This window comes from Anser brachyrhynchus (assembly GCF_964034855.1).
Source record: "Anser brachyrhynchus genome assembly, chromosome: 4".
Lineage (NCBI taxonomy): Eukaryota > Metazoa > Chordata > Aves > Anseriformes > Anatidae > Anser > Anser brachyrhynchus.
The window spans coordinates 3,110,040-3,122,822 of NC_137698.1; the positions used below are offsets into that span (position 1 = coordinate 3,110,040).

The following is a 12,783-nucleotide window of genomic DNA, read 5'->3' on the forward strand; positions in this document are numbered from 1 at the left end:
CTGGCTCTAACTGCCTGCTGCTGTGTTTCTGTTAGGAAACAATCTTGCTCTTTCTCCTTTGAAATACATCTTTATTTACAGGAAAAGCAACACTCTCAGGTGGGCTCGAAAGCCCATCCTCGCTCTGCAGACAGATAGTGCATTCTTCCCATCTGCTTAGCTTCAGACTGGAGTCCAGAGTAACATGCATCATTATATCCACAACACAGATAGGAGCATATTGTACAGTACGATGCTTGGAAGCTAGATTACAGCCAAATTTAATAGCCTGGACTCTTTTGTTATACACCAGCACTTCCAGAATGAGGACTAATACTTACCACTGCTGTGAGCACAAACAGTGGGGTATACTGGCTGTAGGCTGCCGCCAGTTTGCAGGCTTCAGCAGCTGATAGTAAGCGATGGCTGAGCTCCCGGAGAAGGCTCTGTTGAAACAAAAAAAAAAGCACAAGGGGAAACCTCATTTTAAAGGCTCTCTTTTCAAAGTCTACCCTGCAGGCAACCCTGTTAGACCGGAGGTAGGCAGCTTGGGATTTGGTCATCAGAGTCCATTGAGATTTGTAGGTTCCCTGAGGTTTCTGATGCCTTTGAATCTTGACAGAGTAGGACATCAAATCTTACACAACAGCAGCCGACTGTATTTCTGAAAGAGCCTTTTCGCTCAGGTTTACCATAGATGTGTCAGTCTGGGGCTCTGTAAATCATCTGTGTATTATACATACATACACATATACCCACACTAAATAAATATTTTTACTGTTTCTTTTTTCCTGGAGCAAAGCATTTTTCCGTCTAGGTGCTAATGAACTTTATGAATGGGAGCGATGGAATATTCTTTAGCCCTCTTAGCTTAGGAGAGGAACTGGAGGGCGGACAAAATGTGAGTGAATCTGGGACAATGACATACAATTTTTCTGAAGAATCTGCACCCACAAATACTAAACCAAGTCTTACCAGGTCAATCTCAGCATTGGTTTTAAAACGTATATAATCCTTCTCACTCATGGAAGAAAAGATATCAGCTATAATACCCAAGGAGGTAGCAATTCCCTGAAAAAGAAATGGAAGGTTTTTTCCCACGTTTTGAATTTTTTTTCTCACAGTTACTTAGTTTCTGTATATGTCAAACCAGAAAACAAATAAACAGACAAACAAACAAACAACACAACCCACACCGAAAATCCAACAAAATGAACCAAAAAGGATCCAAAGAGAAGTACTGCTGAGAAACTCAGGTCATCTTGGTAGGGTTTTATTAACTTACAGAAAATGCTGCCTTGGTGGACCCTTATGAGTTTCCGTGAGTGGCAGCTATTCTGATAACTGCTAGCTCTTGCCTTCAACAGTAACTTCAATAGCACTGCATTTTCCTTAGATATTTTTCCAGGGTGCTCTTTGTGACAATGAAAACGAAGTCTCTTTCCTGAACTTTTGATTTACACCTGATAGCTAAGGGCCTGCCCAGCTAAATAGTTGAGAATGCCAGGAAGCATCTGTACACTTTCTGCAAAATTCACTACACATCTTTGGTCTCGTAAGGATGTTCTGAGATTAAAGTCAAGCTTTTAAGTATGGGAGAGGAGAGGTGATGAGGTCTGTTTTTTTGGTATATCCTATTCTGGAATACAATTACAAAAATTATTAAAGAATCACCCCAGGACTTGCAAGACTTAGGTTCACATTCCTGTTTAGCTACGGACACATGGTATGACTGTTGCTTCATTGGCAGAGGGAATATTAGTGCGACCATGCCTCACAAAAGTGTTAAAGACAGATATATTAGCTGCTGCAAGGTGTTCAGATGCTGCAGGGCCAGGGGACATGCACCACTCACAACAGATAGTGTAGGGCAGCTTGAGAACATTTCAGCAAACAGAAATGCTAAAAAAACAAACAAGAAAACCAAACCAAGAAACCCAAATCTATGGTTGTGTTCTGGGATTAGTCTGTCCTTGTCAGAGACACCTGTGACGTCCTAGGTGATGGCTCACTTCAGACAACTCTGCTTAATGAAAACTATCACTTTGAAATCACTTTATCGCTAATGAAAACTATCACTCCGTTTCCCTGCAGGAAAAAGGTGTCTTTAAGTCTGTGCATGCATGCGGAAACAAACAATGTGATACACAGACCAACTGGAATATTTGTCCTTAATGTTAACCGTGTCTGAGGTGCATAATTGAAACTTTATTTCTAAAAGACATGACTGAAATCAACAAAAGCTAATCTGGAATGATTATTAGATTGGCAAAGCTATCCAGAGTGAAAAGGAGATCCTACCTTTTTATCTGGTAGAGGAAGTTTGAAATATCCTACAACTGAAGCCCAAATCAACTCTGCTGCCTCATACCACATCCCTGAAATAAACCAGAGAAATAGTCACTAAGCAGATTACTGCTACAAATGGCTTTAAATAGGCTGAGTTTATTTTACATCTTCTTGAGTTGGCAGCCCTGGAAACAGTATAAAACCATATCATGGCATATTTTGCTTTGGTGATGGTGAACATTAGTTTCCTTTAGCTTTTGGCTGTGTATAAACACACATTTTATGCTCATTAAAGACCTCATCTCAACAGTCGCTGAAGATGAAAGGCTATGGCAAAAGCATAAAACTAAGGCTGCTGGCCCTAAGTACCAAGCCTGGAATACAGAAGTCCATCATACTGAATGCTAGGGATCATCTTATATTGACAGAAGAAACTGCTGTGATGTAGCCATGTTAAGCTACTGCATGCTTTTGGGAAACAGTGAATTCGGGAAAAGTGTTAGCAGAAGAATGAAACAATATTGCAGGATGCTCCTTGGCTTCTGGTTAGATTAATAATACGATGGTAATTCTTAAAATGTGCTTGCTTGGTACATGGCTCTAGGTCCTTGATTCTTCAAACAGATGTGTGTATAACTCATCTTCTGTGGCTGTGTTATGGATGTCAGGCAGACGTTTCACACAAGCTAAAATTCTGACATATGACAAGCGCATTATTACAAATCCTGACTATAAAGGAAAAAAACTGGGAGAAACCTTGAATAGATATTTACAGAAAAAAAAGCCATACCAAGCTTTTGCAGAATCTGTCCTCTGATTTGTAAGCAGACCGACTGAACAAGGATCCTATCACTTTCATTAGCATATTGCCAAGTACCTGAAAAAAGAGTTGAAAATTTCAATAGAGAATGAAAAAATGCTGCCATCATTTTAGGCCTCTGAGGAGAACCTAAATCCTGTCGAATTGCCTGAAATCTCTCCATTGAGTTCAGCTGGTTTGAGTCAGGCCTTGCAGCCAGAGAGATGATAAGGTGACAGTGCAGCAAGGAATATAAGCAGACAGCTATATGAGCATGTAGCTTGAATGACAGCTATACAAAGCATAAGAACAACATAAAAAGCAAAAGGTTCTTGTCTTCTGTGAAGCAACAAAAAGTCACTGTGTATAAACGTTATACAGACTTGCACTAAAAAGCATTCAAAAGGATTAACATGGTTATCTGCGTTATCACTAGTACACGCAGCAGAACAAAATACTTTGAATCATTGGCAAAATATGTTTTCAGATACCGGTGTATCATGAAGATTAAAACAAAAAATTTTCACATTAAAACAGCATGATTATACAAGGTTATACAAAGCGTTTCATTATCAAATATATATTGAGTATCTCATTAAAATAAAAAACGAAACCACTAAGCTTTCCTAATATGACCATTTCACTGCTACTCTTAGCACAAAGTACCTGTTCAACAACACATCTTCAACGTTAACTAAGTATTATCATTGAATATTATGAAAATAATCTGAAAATAATAGCACAATCTCATCAAAGATGAAATGCAGAGCCAGTGCTACTTTAACAGTGATATCTGGTATTTTGTTTAATGCCCTCGACTGAGGACTCTTCTTGTATAAGAATCTCAGTTTCACATAAAAACAGAACAATAAAAACCAGAACAGACTTCTTATTTTATTTTTTTTTTACTTTTCATGGTTGTAGACAAAACATGAATGAGTTGACTATAGAAACTCTGAAGGCTAAGCAAATAGTTAACAGGTTTGAAAACCTAAAATATATTTGCGTCAAAACCGTAATTAAATACTAATTTTGAATGTCTGACAAAATTTGTGAATTCTTACCATTTCTACACATCCCTCCATATCTGAAGCAAGTCACATGGCCAGCGGTATAGTCATTTGACAGGAAGGAAAAAGAAGTAATTTCTAAAAGTATCATTGCACATTAAGGAACGTTCCCATTTTACAGTTTTGCTTGTCTATCCAGTAATTGAAGAAAGTGCTTTAGGATGAAGAATTTGCTCTCTTTTTTTTCTCAACTCCAAAATATAGTAAATAAGTGCACTATAATCTGCTGCAGGGCGAGGTTAAAGTTTTAATTTCGTTCACAAGATCGGTGTGAATGTGGAGGATAAGCATTACTCAACCAATTTGGTTTTCTTGGCAACTGGGGGGTTGTCTTTATCTTGTATCACCGATCAGTCAATTGCTTGAAATTGGGCTACATTTTAAAATTCTCCAGGCAGAGAAATTAGTAGAAAGGCTGTCAGTCCAGAATAGTTTTCCTCCCAAGTAAAGACATACAAAGATGAATTGTAGAAGTTTCAAAACAAGGTTTCAGCTTCCACATTGTAGAAGAGAATGGTGATGAAGAGAGAAGCATGATGTAAGGAGTCTTTACTGATGTCAGACTGGCTGTATTTGAAATTTGTGTGACTGTTACAATTAGTACCAAAAAAATAGTAATTATGAAATTGGAAAATAAATATATATGTACCTGTTGCTCCATTGTCATTAATAAGGCTGCTTAGGATATATTCGGCTTTTAAGAGTTTACCTGATAAAACAAAACAAAGATAGAAAATGAATACAAAAATGTACCTTGTGGTATGAAGTGAACAAAAATATTCAACAGTGAAAGCCCTGGCAAATTTTACTCCTCTTCCCAGTGTTCTTATTGTGTTTGCAATTAGCCTAAACTTCCCAGTTAAGCATGCACTGCTAGATGCTACCTCGTGCGCAGGAATCTCTGTGATACAAGCTATTTTATAGATACAAAAAGTATTGCAAAAAATGCCAATGGGACAAATATTTCTAGCCAGACACCTGCTTCAGAAAGCCATGGTTACCTCTCCTTTAGGAGGGAGGTTAAGGCCGTGCATTGGTTTTAGAGTCAACCCAGCTGCTAACACAAGCTCAGCAGCGTTGGCACATGACTCCAGACACTGTTCTCACTCTGCTCATTCCCACTTGTTGGGCTGCTGCGGGACTCCGGGCAGGAGCGGAGGCAATGAGAGTGGGGCAGGCACTGAGCTGCTGGCCACCCCACCGGTTGGGAATCCCAGACTATGTTCTGTACTTAAGATATTCCTCAATTGTCTTTTTCAAAGCAGGTTTGTTTGGCTTTGTCTTCTTCTCCCCAGAACAAGTGGGAATACATCTTCCCAGTAGGAAGATGATATATTAAAAATTATTCAGGTGTTGCCCACATTATAGGAAGGATGGACATTTAAAAAAATAAATATATCAATTTATCCTAGAGGGGTTTGTAAGCGGCATCATCTGCATAGTCAAGTGGTCCCACTGAAAAAAAAAAAAAAAAGCAGCTGGGACAGTGCAGAGAAAATGCCAGGACTCTCATTTACTTCTTAAAGGCCCTTGGTCAGAAGTATAGCAATTCAGATATCCCTGTTTGAAACCAGCAGGGAAGATTTGTTAAGGAACAAAAGCTCCAATTAGTATTTTCCACACCCTTTCACAATTTTCTCTACTGCTTTTGGCTCTGACACCCTTTATACCAGCCCCTTTGTGCTACTGAGAAGAGCTGGGAGGGCTCAAGGGGGCTGGGAGTGGGCTGCACGTTTGAAAAGATGGCACCAGGGCCGTAAGCATGTCATCCCCAGAAAGGGACACAGTATCTTCTTCAAAGTCAAGTAGCTCCTAATAGGGCCTGAGCTGAGAAAATGGAGCGGTGGCTCCCTGGTAGCCAGCACCTGCATTGACGGCAAGGCGAGCCTGGCGGATGACCACCTGAGGACCGATCGGCGTGGCGGGCTGCAGCTTGTGCAGGCCCTTGGCGATCTTCAGGAGCTTGCTTGAGGCATCAATCCAGTACAGGAACCGGTCGATCAGGAACACAACAGCAGCCGCCGTCACACAGTCCTTGGCCGTGATGGAGGCCTTCAAATAAACCTGAAAAGAACACCAGTGCCACAACTTCAAGAAATACAAGTAGTCAACAGTTTAAATAAAATACTCAGCTTTAGTAATTCCCTGCCTAACAGGGCTGCCTATATACCATTTGAAAACGAATTGAATTTCCTCAGTCATGTGCTGTAAGGCAACTGCAGTTTCATAGCAAGTAAAGTTACTAAACATTACAAGAAGCAAATACTTGCTAGCCAAGTTCTGTCTCAAAGTTTTTGCTTGTAATCTCTATCATCCTAGCCATGTATATAAAGGGCTAAGCCCTTGTGGCACTGATTGGACTAGACTTATATCCTATAATTTGACTAATTTTGTTTATATTTTCATTCTAACATTGGAAGGTTCCGGCTCTTTGTTCTGCTTTATCTGCATATATTATTCCTGTGTTTTTTTGTTTTGTTTTTTTTTGTCTCTCTAATTGGTGTTTAGTATTTGGAACCACATAATTTGGTGGTCTGTTAATGAATTTAAATTATACCCAGCAGATTAACAGCAGTAATAACAATTAGTTCAAAAGGGACACTAGTCTGGAAAGAGATTGGAAATGGTCACTTCAGCAGTTGTCCCAGATGGAGCTCAAGCCGTACACAAGAGACAGGGCTTGAGCACTCTGTCTTGCGTATTAAGCAAACCGAGATGCACACAGCTCAGAAAGCACCTTTTCAAACCATTTCTGGAAAAAGTCAGGCCTCCTTGAATATGCATGAACATGCAAATGTCCAAGGGGCCTGATTATTACGGTTGATTAGCTGGTACTCCTGCTACCTTCAGTATGAGTACTACGTTTCAGTCCCATCTTTCCTTTTCCTCTTGTTCCTTAGAAGTCCCCCGGGAAATGGGGGATTCCCAGGGGACCTGCATCTCTCTGTGGGACCAGGCCCCAACTACAAACAACCAGCACCAATGCAGCTTTAAGGCTGGAGGATCAAACGCTCCTTTGTACACCACAAACGAACAAACAGGGCAGGAGTCCAATGCTTTTCCCTTGCAGGTCGTCTTTAATAATTTCTAAGCCTGCATGAACTCTCTTTGTATCCCCGCAGCCGCTGAGCCGTCACACCGACACTAGGAATCACCCCGAGCTCCTCAGGCAGCATGCTGTTAGGTGGACAGGAGGCCAGTGAGACAGCCATGTGGAGGCAACTTGGCCTCACCATGGACATTGAAGTCCACTAGGACCTGGGAACATCTGCCAGGACAGCACCAAACACCCCTTTCCGTGGTGGATAGGGATCGGCACTCCTGTCAGTAAGGAGCAAGTAGGTGCTCCACACCCTGACACCTGGATGATCAATTTTCTACAGGTTTGTCATGCAGGATGGGGAGGATGTTGTTTGGCCATTGTTTCACTAGAACAGCTGCCTGAGGCAAACACTTTTTTCTGGGCACAAGGAATGACTAGTAACACTGCCTCAAGTCCTTTGCAACCTGTATGAAAATCTTTCTGTAGGCCAGAAGACAGGATGAACGTGAAGAGTACAAAATGATGCCTCTTAATGAGATTCTTACAAACTCCCTGCAAACTACGAAGTAAACAGGGTGTGGAGGGAAGAAGCATACCACATCTGAAATACGGAAACCAGCTGTAAGGAAGGACTCATCTCTTCAGCTGTGGAGTCTCACTTCAGGTCAGCAGCCCACAGAGCCAGGCCTTCTGGCGCCCAGCTTCACTCCAACACCTGGGAGCTGGCAATGCTCTAGTACTGCCTAGTGGTATGGTAAAATAGGCGAGAGAATAAAACAGGAAACACCTTCAACCATACGAAGCGTCCTCATAAAAGGATGCATTTCTCATCTCGTTCTTATGAGTCAGTACTTGTGCTGATGGCAGCAAAAGCAACGCAGGAGCAGGAGGTTCAGGCCCCACAGCACCATCAGAGAATGAGACTGTCAAGAAAACTCGGTCCAATTCCCCACTAAAATATCGAGTTAGGCAGCTATCTTCCATTTATGTCTGCAGCAGCAGTTTCTTTGCCTTGCCTTCCTTGTGTAAAGGCCCAGGCCCGAGAGCACCGAGCCAGAGACACCAGTGTCCGCTGACTGCCGCAAACACCCTCCAGGCTTCTTGGGCACCCTCCTTGGCTTCTTCCCAGCCTAAATTCTTCACAGCAGCCTGACCAAGAAACATTCACTTGTTTCTAAAGTATGTAGCCCTCTGAGGTGCGGGGCAAAGCCCATTTCAAACCATTTGGAGGAGAGCCCGCGACCTGCGGCACGAACGCTGGGCTGCAGCACTGGCCTGCTGCAAGCACTTGCTAGCGTGTTTGCAGTTCAGTGAGGCGGGTTTGTGCAAATTTCCTTTTTTTTTTTTTTTTTTTTTAACCAGAGTTGGATTTTCTAAGAGGATGGCACTTGAAAAGGATTCCTGGAGCTCCGTGCGCGCAGCACTGCTTGTGCTGGTCAACAATGGAGGAATCCCTCTCTCTAAGCACCTGTAAACTGACACTGCAAACTATCCATTCGAAATGCTCATGAACAGGCCATATATTTAAGCACAGAGCATCGCCTAATCTATTTTTTTTTCCTCCCCTTCTTCCTTTAATAGATTGGAGCACAAAAGCCTGAGAGAGGGTGACCTACCAAACAAAAGGGCCTTTGAGTCCCTAGGAAAAGTAGACTTGGAGGAGGATGGAAGGAATCCAAGTGGCCCTATTATTTCCACTTGCACTAATTAGACATTTTTCTGTCAGCTATTGAGCACTGCTGAGAGGCCAAACTCACTGAATTCATTTCTAAAGTGTTTACAGAAGTTTGCATCTGTTTGTGTCTCTTCAGGAGGAAAATAAGCACTTCAATAGCATTGTGGAAAATCTAAACGAAGCATCCTATTCTGAAGGGCTTGGCAGCCTTGCAGCTGCATAATTTAACTCTCCACTCAATGCCGAAACCTCTTGTGTCCCTCTCCAAAACCAAATGGACATAAAATGTAGAAAAGTCAAGCCAGGGGGAGAAACTCGGCTACTTTTTTGTTGTTGTTGTTGTTGAAAGGCAGGGCTGCACGCTGTGTGGCACGCAGGAACACGGTTCGGTGTCAAGCTTTGCAATTACGTTCCCGCCTTGCCAGCAGCACACCCAGAAATTCATACCCTCACCTTCCACCCACCGCTCCGAAATTCCTCAGCGACTCCCGAATATGTCCTGCTGGCACATGGTGTGCTCCCCTCACCGTGCCGGACGAGATGCCTGAGAGGCAGCAGCCTGGCAGAGCACCACCAGCAGCCCACTGGGCTCATTGCTTTTTGGAGCAAGCCAGGGTAAGGCTAGCAGGTCCACTCGCCTTATTTCTGGCCTCATGTGCATCTGTGTGGAGAGGGAGAAAGAGAAAAGACAGAGCGAGGTACGTGCGCACTTTGTTTTCACATCTGTGTCCGCGATGCCCCATGCATATGTCTAATTGAGTTTGGGACACAAAGGGAACCTCACGCCTGGGAAGTGGAATCAGGTGGTGTCCCAATTAAATCTGCACGAGATTTCTATACACGGACCGTGGGGGAAAATGCAAAACATCCGTCAGCGAAGGGCTTGTGCCTAATGGCACTGAGTGGGAGGGTGTGCTGTGCGCGTGGTTCCCTGCATTAGCGGGGTAGCTCCTTCTCGCACCAGGGCTGAAATTTGGGTCCCAGCACCGGGTTCAAAGCCTTGATGCCTCCTTCGCCTTGACAATGGGGCCCGCTCCCGAGAGAGGGAGCAGCTCAGAGCAGGGGCCATCTGGCACCGGAGCTGGCAGGATCGCGTCAAAGGGAAATTATTGGTGCATAGTAAATGAGGGCGGGGAGGAGGGGTAGGGAGTTGCAGAGATCTTTATGCGACAGCTGATGTAAGAGGAATTACAAGCCCAAATAAATGAAATATTGATTTAATCCACTCTCTCTGCCCTCTTTATAAAGCGAGGGTCCCACACGCAGCCTGCAGGCTCAGGAAGGTCCCTTTTGCAGAAACCTCTGCAAGCAACGAGGTTCGAGACCATTCTCAGAGTACGGCCACAGTTTTGTTGGCACTCCTGATTCCTGTGTGTTCTTACAGCCATTCGCCTCAGCCTATTTTAGTCTTCATTTGTAATTGAGTCGGAAGTTTCAAATCTGAAAAAAATCATCAACACAAGAGCAGTCAAGAAAGAAACTCAAGCTCTGTGCACGGGGCGGGGTTTCAATGCCATGCATTTACAGGTGCTTTAGTTCTCCCTCAAGATCTACTCCTAGTTAGCACTTCACTGAACCCTAACAAATTGCCCAGCTCTTTCTCCCGCCGCATTCGTCCCCTGTCAGATTAAACACACAGTCAAAACACCAATGGATTTGGCTGAAGTCTCGCCCTTTTACCCCACGCACTGTTAGCAAAGCCCGTATTTCCAAGAGACCAAAGCTGCTGTCACTGCACGGGACTTCTCTATCAATCTCAGCCTTTCAGCTGGCAATCAGAGCACACTCTGCAAATAACAATGAATTAAGCCTCCTACCACCTCTGTGACGGGCAGGAGAAAGCATGTCCGCGATGTGCAGATGGATAAGCCCCAACACAGGACGGGCGAGCCACACAGTAAATAGCTGCGGAGCGAGGAATGAGAGGTTCCTGGACACTTTCCTCTCTGCCCTGAGCAGCAGAGGACCCAATTTAATGGCTTGAGCGTCTGAAGCCGTTAATTAGCTCAAGTTATTCATCCTGAAGGTGATGGAGAGTTGGGTGTTTATTCAATGAGTGCAGCACTAGGTCCATTATTAGCAGCTCAAAACACCACAGAATGGGTCGGTTTTTACAAGCAGCCACATCTTCCTTCGTGAAGTGAGAAGCCACTAGGGCGATAATAACCCCTGCTTTTACCAACAGCCCCCCTTTTTGGCAATTTAACTGGCCAGTGATTTAATTTTACCACCAAGGGCTTGTTCCCCATGCTGCTCCCACTCTCGACTCCTGCACTGCCGCTTGCTCCAGCAGAGCGGTGCCAGGAGAGCCCCGCTGGCTGCCCCAGCTCCCACTGTGTGTCCCAAAACCCTGGCAGGAGGGAGAGGACCCCCCATGCCTCGTGGGGACGTGGAAGGGGAAGGCAGCACCCCTGCCCTAGCTGCTGCTTGCAGGTTTTGCTTTGGGTGCTGCTTGTGTGTAGAGGTGGTGAAGGAGGGCACCAGCCTGTGGGGCCAGTGGGCAAGCCACCGACAGCATGATGAACTTGCATGCTCTCAGGAGGAGCATTTTGGGGGAACACCCTTTAAAGCACCGAGGAGACTCGTCGAGGGGGGAGCTCCTGTGAGCCTCCTATATCTGACAGGGCAGCAGGGATTTGAGGGACCACAGGAGTGCCCCGTTTTTGCTAGCTGCCAAGGATGGATGCAACAGGAATTTTGTGGCACTGATGTATCCTGCTGTGCTCAATCTTTATTTAAATACACTATTGTGATGATCCCTTGTGGATCATTAAAATACTGTGTTAAATGGGATATTTTAATATTTAAAAATATCTAAATGCCAGTGGCAGATCCCTCCTGGCAGGGCAGCATTAAGTCCATTATAATCAGTTAGAAACCCAAGAGTCTTTCCTAAATCTGTGTCCTCAAAGTATAAGTCCATTTGAGAAGTGGCTGGAAGGAAAATACAGCTGCCCCCGCACCCCAGAGCTGAAGCTGTCCTGCTGAAGCTGCTGCCTTGGCTGGGCATCACGAGTGACACACGAGATAGCAGCCACCCTCCTGTGCTGGCAGGACCTGATCTCTGATACCTCTCACTCAAAAAGCCCCGAAGTGCCAGGGATGACACTGTGTAAGGGGGGTCAGGATGCCACCAAGCCCCTCTTGTGCTGAATTCAGCCTGCAGCCACGGCTCTGGGCTCAGCCGCTCCCTGTTCCACCAGGATCACCCAAGAAGAGCTCTTATGAGGTAGGTAGCAAAAGGTCAGCCTGAACAACCAAGATCCTCGGGGCTTTAATTCTCCTGTTACCACACCAGCAGGTACAGGGAGGAGAAAACTAAATCCTCAGCCCCCTCTTTAGTTCTTTTTCAAAGGCTCCAGCTCTCAAGTGCCACACACACCCCCCTAAGGGTAGTGGGGCACTTCCCTCAGAACGGTTCCCCTAATGATAATCCAGCAACACGTAATTAGCCAAGGCCCAGGCAAGGGTGGCAGGGACTTATTTTCCATTCTTTTCCACAGTCCCAATAAGCCTGCACAAGCAGGGCCAGGATCCACTCTCCCCATCCAGGGCAGGCAGCACAGGATCAGCTCCCTGCAGGCCTTCCCGGAGGAGACCTGCTTTTGGGGAGCCTTGGGAGCGCATGCAGCCAGGGGAGACCCGAGGGACACCTTCACTACAAAGGTGATTTAAGGTCATCTCTACAGCGAATTTAAACATTAACTGCGAATGAGTTTCCTTGGTGTCTTTGCACTGGCAAGGCCTTAGGTGGTGAAATCTCTGAAGCTGGGGCTTTGCTTTTTCACTCACACTGTACCTATTGCAGCAGATCCTGGTCTGTGGCTGAATGCCAGAGCCTGGATACAGGAATTACTCACATGTATAATAAAAACAAAGTGGTGTTCCATATCATTGCAAAGTGTTTGAGCACGGGATGTGATCTCAC

At 44.7% G+C, this 12,783-nt stretch overlaps 1 protein-coding gene across 15 annotated transcripts in view; it reads right to left on the reverse strand.

Moving 5' to 3' along the window:
* The window catches only part of ALPK1 (alpha kinase 1), a 41,139-nt gene that overhangs the window by 7,925 nt on the left and 20,431 nt on the right, over positions 1 to 12,783 (reverse strand). For 14 of the 15 annotated variants that reach the window (XM_080591294.1, XM_080591293.1, XM_080591297.1 and 11 more), the window contains 6 exons: positions 6,003 to 6,201; positions 4,787 to 4,846; positions 3,059 to 3,145; positions 2,281 to 2,357; positions 955 to 1,050; positions 321 to 425 (listed from right to left, as the gene is read on the reverse strand). In XM_080591294.1, coding sequence (XP_080447420.1) covers positions 321 to 425; positions 955 to 1,050; positions 2,281 to 2,357; positions 3,059 to 3,145; positions 4,787 to 4,846; positions 6,003 to 6,201 — 624 coding nt within the window. Of the gene's footprint in view, positions 1 to 320; positions 426 to 954; positions 1,051 to 2,280; positions 2,358 to 3,058; positions 3,146 to 4,786; positions 4,847 to 6,002; positions 6,202 to 9,308; positions 9,517 to 12,783 lie in introns of all 15 variants that reach the window. The other variant, XM_080591295.1, reaches the window with a different exon arrangement.